The sequence below is a fragment of the Lagopus leucura genome, unplaced genomic scaffold, assembly GCF_019238085.1.
Source record: "Lagopus leucura isolate 7727_CA_CO unplaced genomic scaffold, USGS_WTPT01 103-12_obj-0_obj, whole genome shotgun sequence".
NCBI lineage: Eukaryota > Metazoa > Chordata > Aves > Galliformes > Phasianidae > Lagopus > Lagopus leucura.
Window position 1 is genome coordinate 1 of NW_024967743.1, and position 13,108 is coordinate 13,108.

The window sequence follows — 13,108 nt, forward strand, 5'->3', positions numbered from 1 at the left end:
CCCCGGCCCGACGGCCCCGCTGCGCCGCGCCGCGGCCCGGCCCCGCCTCACCCCGGCCCCGCTGCCGCCGCCGACTCGCGCCGCCGCCGCCTCGGCCCCGAGTCTTTTCCCCTCACAGCTCCCTGGGCGCCATCTTACATTCAACCCCCCGCAGCCAATCAGCGCGCTACCTCGGCCTCGCGAGAGCGCGGCCCCCAACTCCCGCGAGAACTCGGCGCTCGGGCCCGCCCCTCGCCTTAAAGGGGCCGCACTCCCGAGGTGGGGGCGGCCGGCGGAGGGCGCGCTGCGCGGCGGGAGGGGCGCGCTCGGAGCCGGGACGCGCGTGGGTTGCGGCCGGGACGGCTCCGGCACCGCGGCTGGCGGCATTGCTGGGCTGGGGATGCGGCGCCTGCTGTCTAGCCGGGTCAGACCACGGGGCTGCGGGCCGACCCGCGAGGCTGCAGGCAGGCTCCAACCCACGGGGCGCCCACGGGCGGGTGTCGGTGCCGGCCGCGGGCCGTGCGGCTGTCCCAGCCCCGCTGTTTCCGCGCCGGGATCGGGAGGAGAACGCGGTCTGAGGCTGCTTTAAGGCGTTCGTGTGCGCGGTGCGGCCCCACGGCTGCTTAAGGTGGCCCACGGGGACGGGCAGAGACTCCCACACCCTACGGCCAGCCCCGAGGGGGCTGGGGATGCAGAGCCGCGAAGGGACGAACCGAGACCGCGGGGGCTCCCCGGGGACCTCTAGCCCAGGGGCGGGCAGAGCTCGCCCCACTCGAGTCCACCTTAATGCGGGACGGCGGCTGCTGTTTGTACACATCCCCAGCGCGCACCTCCCGTCGGCGCTGCAGTCCGTATCCCCACGCAGCGGCACACCGTGCCGCAACACCAGCCAGCCCACGGGATAGGTGTCCCCCCCTCCCCCACTGCCATTGACCCCAGGGCTGAACACAGGGACCAGGCTGCGATGCTCCACTTTATTGAGGTGACACCGGCACGTCCCCGCGGGGCTGTGCTAAGGCAGCTGCGGCTCTTGGTGAGGGCGTGGGGCTGGGCTCCATCCTGCCCCCCCCCAGGAGCCTTCCCCTGGCTGAGGGCACACAGGCAGCAGCGTGACAGCAGGGCTCAGGCTTTGCCGGGGTCCTCCTTCAGCGTCACAGTCCGGTTGAACACCAGCTGGAGACAGGCAAGGCTCAGAGCACTGCAGCCTCCCAAGGGGGCCCGGTGAGCTGTCCCCTGCCCCAGGGCTCACCTTGCTGTCAGTGCTGTCAGGATCCACTGAGAAGTAGCCCAGGCGCTCGAACTGGAACTTATCAAAGGGCTGGGCCCCGAGGACAGAGCTGTCAACCAGGGCATTGTCCACCACGTGGAGGGAGTCCTGTGCGGGGTGGGTGAGGGAACAGCACTGTCAGCACCTCAGCCCCTCTCTGTGCCAATGCTGAGGACATGAGGGCTGCAACAAATCACCGTTGGCACTCACTGGGTTGAGGTCACTCAGAAATCCACCTGGCACCTCCAAAGGGTCCTCAGGATTTTTGTGCAAAAACCTGTAATGAGACTCAGCCAAAGGAGCTGTGGGGCAGCAGCACCCTGTGGTGGGGTGACAGTGGCCAGGTGACACCACTGCCGTGCTGCCCTGGTACTCACAGCCGCTCATACAGCCGCACTTCGCACACCCGCGGCTCTGACACCCAATGGATGAAGGCTTTGGGCTTCTCCGCTGCATCCGACTTGGTGCAGGTCACCTCCAGCTCAATGACACGCCCATGGGCATCCTGGGGTGGGGGGGAGAGGAGCCATCAGGGGGCAGCTCCGGCCCACAGCCCCCCTGCTCAGGGCCACGCACCTTGATGACGTTCTGCACAGCGATGACGTAGCCGGTGTGCCTCAGCCCCACGGGCTGCCCGAGGGCCAGGCGCTTGTAGCCCCTGTCTGCCTCCTGTAAGAGGATGCACTGCTGCAGGAGGGGGTGCAGCACATATCCCCCCCTCCAGCTCAGTCCCCATGACTGTGTCCCCTTCCCTGTTCTGCTGCTGTGCTCAGTGGCACTGTGCCCAACTCACCTCCTTGAAGTCGCTCTCCTCGATGTAGACAACAGACTGGAAGGGCACTTTGTGGAAGCCCCGGCTCTCATCAGCAGGAAAGTTGGGCACGAGGACGTCGATTGTCTGGGGGACAAGAGAGGGTGAACGCTGCCCCAGGACTGCTGCACCCAGCCCAGACCACAGCAGCCTCACCTGGGGGGCCGGGAAGTTGGTGATGGTGACCTTGAGGGGCTCCAGCACAGCCATGGCACGGGGGGCCTGCTCATTCAGCACATCCCTCACGCACGCCTCCAGCAAGTGCGGTTCCATTGTCGCCTGGGCCACTGTCACACCAACCTGTGGGATGGAATGCACTGCTGCCACCCTGCTGGCTAGGGGGACACTTCCACATGCCACATCCTGTAGTGCTTACCCGTGCACAGAAGTTATTGATGGCCTCAGGAGGGAAGCCTCGCCGGCGCAGGGCAGTCAGCGTGAAGAGCCGCGGGTCATCCCAGTCCCTGAGAAGACACTGCTGTGACAATCCAGCATGCCCTGAGTGACAGCCACTCTGTCTGCTGGTCCACCCCTACCGCACAGCCCCAGTCTCCACCAGGCGGATGATCTTCCTCTTGGAGACAACGGTGTAGAGCAGGTTGAGACGGCCGTATTCCCACTGCACAGGGCAGTACACGTCCAGCACATTGCACAGCCAGAAGTAGGAGGAGCGCCTGTGAAGAAGCACAGCCCAGCTCAGCCACAAGGACATGGTGACCCCTGCTCAGGGCTGTGCATGGTGCTCACCTGGCCTGGAACTCCTTGGTGCAGAGGGAGTGTGTGATGTGCTCGATGGAGTCGCAGAGGCAATGTGTGTAGTCATACGTCGGGTAGATGCACCTACAGGGCGTGTGAACTTTGCCCTAGCCTCTCCATTCCTCTCCCAAGACCCCCCCCGCTCCAAGCACACACAGACCCGTCCCTGACACATCTTGTGGGACGCTGTGAGCTCTCCATACCACTTGTCCCCAGTGCGGTGGTGCGGAGTGAACTTGACACGGTAGGCAACGGGGTCCATCTTCCCATCCTCCATCACCAGCTTCATTCGCAGTGTGGCCTCCCCCTCCCCAAACTTCCCCTTTCGCATGTCCTGCAGGGCAGGCAAAGGCCATCAGCTGGGCCCTGCACCCCATAGGCACACAGTCCCTGGCTGAGAGTACCTCAAAGAGCACTAGTGACTCCTCCACAGGCCGGTCCCGCCATGGTGATGGTGGTGGGTTGTGGCCCTTGATCTCTTCAACCTTCTGATGGCAGACGTAGGCCTGTCCCCTGCAGAGAGGACACATGGCCAAGTGGACATAAGCAGCCCACCCCCGGACAAAGGGCAGCTATCTCTGGGCACCACTGCAGCATACTCACCTGCGGATGAGCTCCAGAGCCCAGGTGTAGAGCTGGTCAAAGTAGTCTGAGGCATGGGTCACAGCATAGGGCTGGTAGCCTGGGGGTAGACAGGTTTGAGCCAGCACTAGGGCTTGGCAGCAGGAGCTACATGCAGGAATGTTCCCATCAGCAACCCAGCCCCATCCTGCTCTCCCCAGTACAAGCCCTACCAAGCCACTCCACCATCTCTCGGATGGCTGTAAAGTACTTCTCCTCCTCCTTCTCAGGGTTGGTGTCGTCATAGCGCAGAAAGCAGATTCCCCCATTCGCCTGGGAAAGTAAGGAGAGTAAGCAGCTGCTCCTCACAGGGCCTGGACACAACCAGAGGATGCGGGGAGATGGGAGCAGGCTGCGCCCACCTTGGCGTAACCAAAGTTGAAGTTGATGGCCTTGGCATGGCCAATGTGCAGGATACCATTGGGCTCAGGAGGGAACCGTGTCCGCACCTGGGGAAAAGAGAAGGCACTGTCACAACCCTCATACCTTGTGCCTCCCCAGCGCCCACTGCAGCCTTACACAACGATGTTACCCACAAGGGAGTCGCTGTGCTCGGAGACCCGACCTCACCTGCCCACCCGTGACTGCCAGGTGCTGCTTCAGCAGAGCCATGGTGTTTGGTGTCACCACATAGCCCTCCGTCTTGTAGTTCTCTCCTGTGAGGACGGTGTGGTCAGTGCTGCAGCAGTGTTCCAAGCCTGGCACAGCTTGGCAGCCTGCAGGCAGTGCCTGCTTGCCCTCACCTGGCTTGTGGAATTTCAGAGCTTCTCCTCGCAGCTGCTCCAGCAGCGACTTCGTCTCTGTGCCCACCTCACCTATGGGGAAAGACAGGGCTGAGCCAGCACTGCCCAGTGGGACAGAGGACAGCCTGCACTCGCACTGATTGCGGTGATGCCCGATCACAGCCCGGGGTTGCTGGGCCCAAAGGGTTGGGGAAGCTCCCATGGAGCCGCTCACCATTCTCCACCACCAGCACCTTCTGCTTCTCCACTGGAGCTGGCCGGGCCTTGGCAGCCTATGGGGACAAGCACAGCAGCCTGAGCACCCACTGTGCACACACCTCTCTCCAGCCCTGCCCACCCCCCAGCAATAGCGCTGTCCTGTGATGGCGGCTGCGGCCACAATCACCACGCAGCCCTTCCGCATCACCTTTGGTTTCTTTTCCAGATCAGCTTCTGTCTTTGGTCCCAGCAAATGCAGCACCTGAGTGGGATGAAGGCGGTCTGACGGGGTGTCCCGTGCCCGGAGCAGCCCAGGGCACACACGTTGTGCCGCAGAGCCCAGCACCCACCTGCAGATCCACCTCGTTCTTGATGCTCTTCCCATCTGCCCACTGCAGCCGGCTCCGTGCCTCCGCTGTTGGGGCACGCAGCATGGGGCACGGCCCAGGGGGCTTCAAGAAGACCCCCAGGCCCGACTCCATCCCCCTGCCCCGCACTCACCCATCAGCAGCCCCGTGTTGAAGTGGTACCGCTCCGCCAGGAGCTCCTCCCGGTGCCGGCTGACCACGGCCTCCACCTGCGGACCCGGGAGCTGAGCGGGGAGCACAGCCCGAGCCCTCAGTTCCTCCAGTCCCGCTCCGCGCCCCCCACGGCCCCACTCACCGCCTCCTCGATCTGCTCGGGGCTGACCCGCACCCCCACGCCACAGGCCCGCTCGAAGTCGGCTGCTTCCAGGGGATCCAGCGGGTGACTGCGGAGGTACTGCAGGGCGGCTGCGGCCACAGCGCGCTCAGCACCGGCCCTCCGGCACCTTGCCCCGCTTCCCCTCCCCTCCCCTCCCCTCCCCCCCTTCCCTCCCCCCCCCCCCAGGCCGTTCCGTACCGCCCAACTGCTGGTCGGTGCGGATCTCCCTCCGCCCGATGTACCCCACCACGAAGGCCAAGCGGTCAGGGTCGCGGAGCCGGGCGGCCGCATTGTATAGCAAAGCACCGGTAGCTTTATCCAGGCCTGAGCCCAGCGCGGCGCGGGCCTGCAGCACGGCCTGGCGGAGCTGCGCGCTCAGCGCGGCGTTGCGCAGCGTCTCGCGGGCCTTGGCCTCGGTCAGCCCGATGCCGGTGAACAAATTCAGCACCTCCGTCTCCTCCGCCGCCATCGCCGCCATGCTGCCGCTGCCCGCCTGCGGGGGCGGGGCCTCGCGCCGCTCCGCTCTCCCCTACGAGCCAATCAGTGGAGAGTGTCCCTCCCTTCGGCCAATGGAGTGAGGAAACTCCTTGCAAGCTTCGCGAATCGGAGAGCAGGGGGGCGTGGCCAGGCGGAAGGACGGTTGCATCATTTAAAGGGACCGCTGCCCGCGGATGACACGTGGGGGGCAGGCCCGGGGCGGGGCCGGGGGCTGGCAGGGCCGGCCCCGGGGCTGCAGGGGGCGGTGGCGGGCGGACCCCTGAGGACGGCGCTCGGTCTCTTTTGTCGTCGGCGGGCACGTATATTGCGGCCCCGCATGTCCACCTTATGCCTCAGACGGCCACCCGTCGTCTCCCTTCATCCCCAGATTGTGTCCCCATGTACACCCCTGCTCCCTGTGACCTCTACATTGTGTCCCCGCAACCGCTTCTCTCTTCTTTGCACCCGTCTTATGCCCTCAGAACCACCCATGTCCCCCCTCATTGTGTTCCCACAGCCACCCGCATCCCTTTCCACGTCCGCTCCCGCACCCCAGCGCCATCCAGCTGACCTCTATGCCCACACCCATCCACTGTAGCTGCCCCACAGCGCCGTGCTCAGGCTGTGGCACCCCAGGATACCCACTCCCATCCTCAACACTGCTGCCAACACTGCAATTCAGAAAGGGCTTTATTGGCACGGCCACTCTCAGCACCTGGTGGGTACCTGCTCCACGTCATCCCCTGGCTCTATCCCTATGGCCGCCACCCTCCCCATCCCCTGCTCAGTGCCCGCCGCAGCCCCCGACTGCTCCTCCTTACTGGTGCCCGCGGCGGGCAGCGGCCTCATGCTGAACCGTGCACAGATGTTGGTGCCCGACACGCTGCGATACTCCCCCATCTCGGTGCGCACCGCCTCGTTCTGTGTGATGGTGAGCAGCACGGGCACCGACAGCGTCACCTCCTTGCGCAGCACGTGGATGGTGAGCTGCGTGCGCGGGGGGACCTTGGCGGGCAGGGCCACCTCGCTGCGCTCCCTCCGCGTGCACGACTCGCTGCGGCCCTTCTGCACCGTGAATACGTTGCTGGCCTCCACGGCCAGCGTGAAGGAGAGCCCGGCCCGCAGGCTGGTGGCGTTGCTGAAGTGGAAGCTCTGCCACAGCGTCGTGCTGTACTCCCGCGTGCTGCCGGCCGCCAGCGCCTGCTCCGATTCGGTCTCATTCACCCCCACGATCTCATCCACCAGCACCTCCCGCTCTGCCTCTATGCGTTTCTGGTCCCACAGGAGCTGTGCGGTGACCGTGGGGCGTCCGGGCCGCAGCGGGCGCAGGTGGGACAGCCGGGCCTGGAAGTGCAGCTGCGCCCCATAGTCGTCCACGCGCTCCCCGGGCCACGCCAAGCAGTGCCAGCCACCGCGGTTGGGGTGCTGGTAGAGCAGCCAGACCCCGCGCTGCACCACGTGTGAGGCCACGCGGTCATTGAAGTACCCGTACGCCAAGTTGGTCTCCTCGCTGACCACCTTGCAGGCGCCCTGCAGGTGGGGCCGCTCGTAGAGGGTGATCTGTGGGTCCAGCAGGTCGTGGTGCACCAGGCGCAGCGCCGAGAAGCTGTTGGGCCGCTCCACAGCCGTGTACTCACCCTCCTCGAAGACGTGCGGCTCGCCCTCGTACTTGGGCTGAGTGTAAGCGATCCAGGGCTGCCCCACCACCTTCAGCGAGGCGATGCAGTCACCGAAATCCAGTTCATGCAGGTCGGGCACGTCGCAGGTGAACTCACGACTCAACCCCTCGAAGTCAGCACGCTCGTACACCGTGATCTTGTTCATGGCGCTGTGTGGCCGAGAGCCCCGGCTCCTCCTCTCCCCAGTTCCGTTCCCTTCCCTGCCCCGTCCCGCTGCCTCTGCTCTCACCGTCTCTGCCGCCGTGCCCCAACGCTGCCCCGCAGCCGTCGCTTTTATCGCAGGGCTGTGACATGCCGTCACACGAGGGCCCTGCCACGGCCCCGCAGACCCGCACGGCACAGCGGGATGCCCGCAGACCAGCCCTGCCGGATAGTCCTGCCGCACCCCAAGCACATGGCGCTCCAGCGCTAACGAGTCACCGGCAATTAGCAGGGGTGCTTCCGCCCTGCCTGCACTAATTATGGTGTGAGACGGCGGTGGGGCCGGAATGGCTGGATCACCGTGGTGGGGTGACAGGGTGCAGCGGTGGCACCAACCGGTGTCCCAGGCTGAGACCCCACTGCACTCCAGTCCCACTGGAGCTCAGCGCAGCCCCTGGCACAGCACAGCACGGCCACTTGGCACGGCATGGCCACTTGGCACGGCACGGCCACCTGGGTGGCACAGCATATCACCCACCATGGCACTGCACAGGGTGTTACAACAGAGCCATATGACACGGTGTGGTGGTGTGACAAGGCATGACGCAGGGATGGCTTGGGTAGACAGTGCCACTGTTCCCTCCTTGTCCCTCACGGTGAGGACATCCCTAACTTCACTGCAGAGCAGGATGCCCACGGACCTCCTGGGGCAGCATACACCGCTGACAACCCCCAGCCACACATCAGACATGGGTTTGGGCAACTCTCAGCCCCACAACCCTCCCACAGCCAGCTGGGCTCAGGGCAGCAGCTGCCCCTATAACCCTGCAGTGAGAGGTTCTCCGCAGCCCCTCAGTGCCACCACACCCATCCAGCTCCTCCCAACCAGGTGCTGCAATCCCAAGCCGGGGTGTGCCAGGGTCTCCCAGTTTATTGCCAGATGTCGGGGCGGTTGGGGTTACACCAGACAAACGCTACAGAAGCGGTTAGTGAGCGAGGTGCCACTGGCCGGGCCGGCCGGGTTGGGGGGGGACAGCGGGGCACAGGGACGGAGGCCGGGGAGGGGCTGTCCTACTCGCTTCCCCCCCTCCCACCACCCACTGCCCATGTCCCACACCCCCCTCCCAGCGCTGGGGACCCCCATGGCCGCCCCGTCCCCGTGTCCCCGAGCGGTTCCCACCACTCCCTGCTCCCTGCATCGAGGCTGGGGCAGCGCGGCAGGGGGGGCCCGGGGGCAGGGCTGCGTGGGTGGGAGGCGGTGCTGGCATTATTGCTATGGCGGGCGGGAGCAGCGCGACCCTCCCCACGCTCAGATCACAGTCTCGAAGAGCGTCGTCTTCTCCTTGGGGGGCTCCGGGGCCAGCAGTTTGGCTTCGGCCTCGGGCGTCAGGTACTCCAGGTGGTGGTGGCCCCAGATCGGCGTGGTCAGCAGCTGCCAGCGCTGCAGGGACATGGGGTCAGCAGCGGGGACGTGGCACGGGACATGGCACGTGGGTGAGCATGGGGACACGGATGGAGTTTGGATGGGCATAGGGTAGGAATAGAATTTGGATTGGGCTGGGGAAGGGATTGAGATGGGACTGAGGGAGGGACACGGTAGCGGGGCACAGGGTGGGGATGGGGTCTGAGATGTTGCTGAGAGAGAGAGAAGGATGGGGGCAAGGATGGGATTTGAACAGAGAAAACCATAGAGCAGGGATGAGATTCGGATGAGGTGGGCTTTGTGTGAGATGGCAATGGGGACAGGGATGAGATGGGCAGAAGGCAACGGGGATGAGGATGGGATTCAGCTCAGGATTGGACTGAGACAGCAAGGTGAGGCGATGAGATGGAGATGCCAGAGAGGACAGGGAATGGATTCAGATCCGGATGGGGACAAGGACAAGGGTCGCCAGTGCTGTCCCACCTCGCGCAAGGAGCCTTTGCAGCGCAGGAGCTTGTAGATGACGGTGCAGGGGATGCAGAGCATGGAGGAGAGCGCCAGGACCCAGCCGATGGCATCGCCCCACCACGGGTACACGTAGGTCTTGTTGTACGTCAGCGGTTTGTAGTTCACCACGTGGAACAAGAAGATGCCCTGTGCGGAGCGGCAGCGAGCTCCCACGGCCGTCCCCACGCGTTCCCACCCTCACCACACCGCCGTGCCCGCAGCCGCCGCCGGGGGGAGCCCGGAGCCCGCGGAGCGCCGCCCGGGGCATCGCGCACGCGGCCACGAGAGGGCACCCGAGTGGCCCCGACCCACGCGCGACCGCGTCCCCGCTCACCACGCAGACCAGCGGCGTCACCACGGCCCAGCACCACTTCATGAGGGGCAGCGGCCGGTAGCCGATCATGCGGGCCACGTCGTCCATGAAGCGGTCAGCGCCTGTGGGGATGGGGTTGTCAGCGGGGTCCCACGGGCGCCCGTCCCCGCATCCCTCCCCATCCCACGGCCTCACCGTACACCCAGGCGATGACCACGCACTCCCAGAAGGCCTGCCACAGCAGCGTGATCCCGCTGGCCGAGTAGTTGTCAAACAGCTGGAACACGTACATGCCGCCCTGCGGGACAGCACTGCATGTCACCGGGCTGTGCTGTGTGTCCCTGCTGCACAGGCACCCGAATGGCACAGGGACCTCAAGCACAGAGACCACAGATGGCACTGGCATTCCAAATGGCACGGGGACCCCCAATGGCACGTAGACCCCCGCAGTGCCGTGGACACTTACAATGGCACAAACATCCCAAATGGCACAGACAACACCCCAAACCGTGTGGATTCTCGAAATGGCACGGACAGCCCAATGCCACGGGCATTCCAATGGCGCAGCCATCCCAAGTGGCACAGACACCCCACACAGCACGGACACCTCAAATGCCACAGACATCCCCAACACCAAGGGCACTCCAATGCCACACCCCCCCCCAGATGGCACAGGCAGCCCACGCCGTGGAAAAGCACAACCCGGCCCCGGCCCGTGTCCCTGCGCGTCCCCACCTGTGTCACCATGGAGAGGTCGATGAGGCAGCAGACGAGGCAGCAGAGCGCGGCGGTGAGCTCGCGGCGCAGTGAGCCGGCCCCCGGCTGGGGGAACAGGTCCAGGATGCCCGTGATGAAACCCTCCACACCGACAAACTGTGGCACACAGCAGGGTCAGCAGAGGCACGGCATCCTGTCCCCGTCCCCATCCCCATCGCCGTACCTGGCTGTCCAGCCCCAGCACCAGGAGCATGAAGAAGAAGAGCGTGGCCCACAGTGGGGACAGGGGCATCAGAGTCACGGCTTTGGGGTAGGCGATGAAGGCCAACCCAGGGCCTGTGGGGACAGTAGGGTGAGAAGTGCCACCCCCTGTAGGATACACAGGGCCCACAGCACGCACCACTCACCCGATTCGGCCACTTTGGAGATATCCACGCCCTGCTCCGAAGCCATGAAGCCCAGCACGGAGAAGACGACGAAGCCGGCAAAGAAGCTGGTGGAGCTGTTGATGACGGCCAGGATGTAGGCGTCCCTGCGGGCACAGCGGGTTATGGGCTGCTGCGGGGGCTCTGCGGGGTCCCAGCGGCGGCGCAGCCCTACCTGTAGCAGTTGTTGTGGAAGCGGTTGTAGCTGCCCAGCGCTGTCAGCGCGCCCAACCCAATGGCGTAAGAGAAGAAGATCTGAGTGCCGGCGTCGATCCAGACCTGGGGCACGGGGATGGCGCTGGGATTTTAGGGGCACCGTGTGTCCCTCCCTGTGGCCTCACTGTCCCCCCTGCCCTCACCTGCGCCTCGGCCAGCTTGGACCAATCGGGCTTCAGGTAGTAGACGATGCCTCCCAGCGCGCCGGGCAGTGTCACGCCGTGCACCAGCAGCAGGATGAGGACCACGTAGGGGAACAGCGCCGTGAAGTAGACGATCTGCAAATGGGGAGCTGGTCAGACCCCCGTGGGGCAGGGGGTGCTATGGGACAGGACGCCCCGTGCCACACGTGTCCCCATCAGGGCCAGGTTCTTGGATGACCCCAAGCACAGGTGGCAACGTCCCATACAGATGTGGGACCACGTTACCTTCCCGGTTGACTTGACACCCTTCCAGATGCAGAAGTAAACGATGATCCAGGTGGTGACCAGGCACAGGATCATCTGCCAGTTCATCTCCCCCGGCTCGCTCAGGTCCCCCGACAGCCGCAGCACTTTGTTCCTGCACGGCGGGGTGGCACTGAGCACCCGCACATCCCCGTCCCCTCTGCCCCCACGCCGTCCCCGCACTCACTCCCAGAACTCGATGACAGGTGAGCGCTTGTCGGCCATGTCGACGCAGCTGACGTTGAGGGCGGTGACGGCGGCGCTGGCGTTGGCACTGGCGTTGCGGCACAGTTCCAGGTGGAAGAACTCCGTGCACCGCTCTGTGTTCCACGCGTGGCCGCAGGTGGCCCAGGGCAGCGTGTCGGTCAGCGAGTGCACCAGGTAGAAGAGCCCCCACACCAGGATCATGATGTAGTAGGAGTTACAGAAGAAGACGATCACCATGGAGGCCAAGCCCAGACCTGGAACAATGGCAGCGGGGTTGGCACGGGGCTCCGCACACCCACGATGAGCCGGGGGGCAGGATGTGGGATGACGGCGGGGATGGGATGTGTAGAAGTGGGACAGTGGGTAGGGGGATGGCACGGGGTCGGCCATGGGCACGGTGACGACTCGTGGCTCTCGGGGCCGGAAACGGGGAGCTGCAGGGCAGGGCAGGGAGCTGCCATCCTTGGCTGCGGGACACGGGGTGTGGGCAGGAAGCTGCAGGGGCCCTGCGCAGGGCACCAAGGGGGGGGGAACGGTGAATACCTTTGAAGAGCGGAGCGATATTCCATGCGGCGATGCCCCCCTGCTTCATGAACTGCCCCAGGGCCACCTCCAGGAAGAAGACAGGGATGCCGCCCACGAAGACGATGAGCAGATAGGGGATGAGGAAGACGCCTGGGGGGGGACGCAGACATTCAGGGTACGGCTCAGCCGTGCCGTCCCCCCCTCGCCGGTCCCCCCCGCGCCGCCCGCTGGGCGCAGCGAATGGCGAGCGGCACTCCGCGCACTCCCCCTCGCCGCGCGCCGATGTAGGTCAGGGCGGGCAGGTGGCGGACCCCCACCCCGCGAGCCACAAGGGCAGCCCCAGGGGGCGTCCCCCCGACCCCGCGCCGGTGCTCACCTCCGCCGTTCTTGTAGCACAGATAGGGGAAGCGCCACACGTTGCCCAGCCCCACGGCGAAGCCCACGCAGGACATGATGAAGTCCATCTGCCGGGTCCACGTCTCCCGCTCTGGGGCGGCCGTTTTTGGGGGGCCGGGGGCCCCCACCAGCGGCGCAGTCACCGTCCGCTCCTCGCCCGCCGCGGGGGGCTCGGTGCCCTCTGCCGGGACAGGGACGGGGGGGGGCCGCGCCGCCGTCACCCGCCCCCCCGGGGCCCACCCCGGGGGGGGGGGAGGGGGGGGGGGGGGGGGGGGGGGGGGGGGGGGGTTTCCTCGCGCGATCCCCCCGCACCCCGCGGCCCTCGCTCCGCGCGTGGGGGCGTGACGTCAGATGTCAGCCCGGCGCGTGACGTCACAATGCAGAGCGGTGACTCACCCCGCGGCGGGACGGGAGGGGGCGCGCCGCGGTCGCGCGTGGCCGTGGGCCGCCACCCCGACCCCCCCCCCCCCGGTCTCCCCCCCCCCCCCCCGCCTCCCTCCCCGGCCCGCTTCAGCCCCGCGCTTACCGGAGCCCGCCGGGGCGGCGGCGTCGCGGCTCGGGGCGGCGGGCGGCTGCG

The 13,108-nt window shown here is 66.1% G+C and overlaps 3 protein-coding genes across 3 annotated transcripts; all 3 read right to left on the reverse strand.

Moving 5' to 3' along the window:
- Positions 1-934: 934 nt before the first annotated feature.
- Positions 935-5,552, reverse strand: QARS1 (glutaminyl-tRNA synthetase 1). The gene is made up of 23 exons (XM_042894033.1): positions 5,258-5,552; positions 5,039-5,148; positions 4,877-4,952; positions 4,726-4,790; positions 4,584-4,637; positions 4,392-4,449; positions 4,178-4,249; positions 4,005-4,090; positions 3,797-3,883; positions 3,608-3,707; positions 3,417-3,495; positions 3,218-3,326; positions 3,017-3,147; positions 2,805-2,897; positions 2,594-2,731; positions 2,434-2,521; positions 2,214-2,357; positions 2,040-2,144; positions 1,823-1,915; positions 1,624-1,751; positions 1,457-1,523; positions 1,229-1,354; positions 935-1,152 (listed from the first exon to the last, which is right to left on the reverse strand). The coding sequence occupies exons 1-23, from the start codon at positions 5,535-5,537 to the stop codon at positions 1,102-1,104; spliced, it is 2,340 nt and encodes a 779-aa protein (XP_042749967.1). The 5' UTR covers positions 5,538-5,552; the 3' UTR covers positions 935-1,101.
- A 692-nt stretch (positions 5,553-6,244) lies between these two features.
- LOC122193289 (epidermal differentiation-specific protein-like) lies at positions 6,245-7,360 on the reverse strand. The gene has a single exon (XM_042894034.1). It carries the CDS (start codon positions 7,358-7,360, stop codon positions 6,245-6,247), a length of 1,116 nt encoding a protein of 371 aa, XP_042749968.1.
- A 909-nt stretch (positions 7,361-8,269) lies between these two features.
- On the reverse strand, positions 8,270-12,684 carry SLC6A8 (solute carrier family 6 member 8). Its single transcript, XM_042894032.1, has 13 exons — positions 12,512-12,684; positions 12,154-12,285; positions 11,591-11,864; positions 11,386-11,518; positions 11,101-11,235; positions 10,917-11,020; positions 10,724-10,848; positions 10,540-10,652; positions 10,335-10,472; positions 9,795-9,897; positions 9,621-9,721; positions 9,263-9,433; positions 8,270-8,797 (listed from the first exon to the last, which is right to left on the reverse strand). Exons 1-13 carry the CDS (start codon positions 12,597-12,599, stop codon positions 8,666-8,668), a joined length of 1,749 nt encoding a protein of 582 aa, XP_042749966.1. The 5' UTR covers positions 12,600-12,684; the 3' UTR covers positions 8,270-8,665.
- Positions 12,685-13,108: the final 424 nt, after the last annotated feature.

What these genes read in the sequence shown, in the direction of transcription:
- SLC6A8 (XM_042894032.1), bottom strand. Translation starts at nt 12,599, where the DNA reads ATGGACTTCATCATGTCCTGCGTGGGCTTCGCCGTGGGGCTGGGCAAC. An exon ending in TGCTGGGGCTGGACAGCCAG is followed by an intron (nt 10,473 to 10,539) that starts GTACGGCGATGG and finishes TGTGTGCCACAG; the next exon opens with TTTGTCGGTGTGGAGGGTTT. An exon ending in TGACGCCGCTGGTCTGCGTG is followed by an intron (nt 9,434 to 9,620) that starts GTGAGCGGGGAC and finishes CGCTCCGCACAG; the next exon opens with GGCATCTTCTTGTTCCACGT.
- QARS1 (XM_042894033.1), bottom strand. Translation starts at nt 5,537, where the DNA reads ATGGCGGCGATGGCGGCGGAGGAGACGGAGGTGCTGAATTTGTTCACC. An exon ending in TCAATAACTTCTGTGCACGG is followed by an intron (nt 2,358 to 2,433) that starts GTAAGCACTACA and finishes TCCATCCCACAG; the next exon opens with GTTGGTGTGACAGTGGCCCA. An exon ending in CTGTGCAGAACGTCATCAAG is followed by an intron (nt 1,752 to 1,822) that starts GTGCGTGGCCCT and finishes CCCCCACCCCAG; the next exon opens with GATGCCCATGGGCGTGTCAT.
- LOC122193289 (XM_042894034.1), bottom strand. Translation starts at nt 7,360, where the DNA reads ATGAACAAGATCACGGTGTACGAGCGTGCTGACTTCGAGGGGTTGAGT.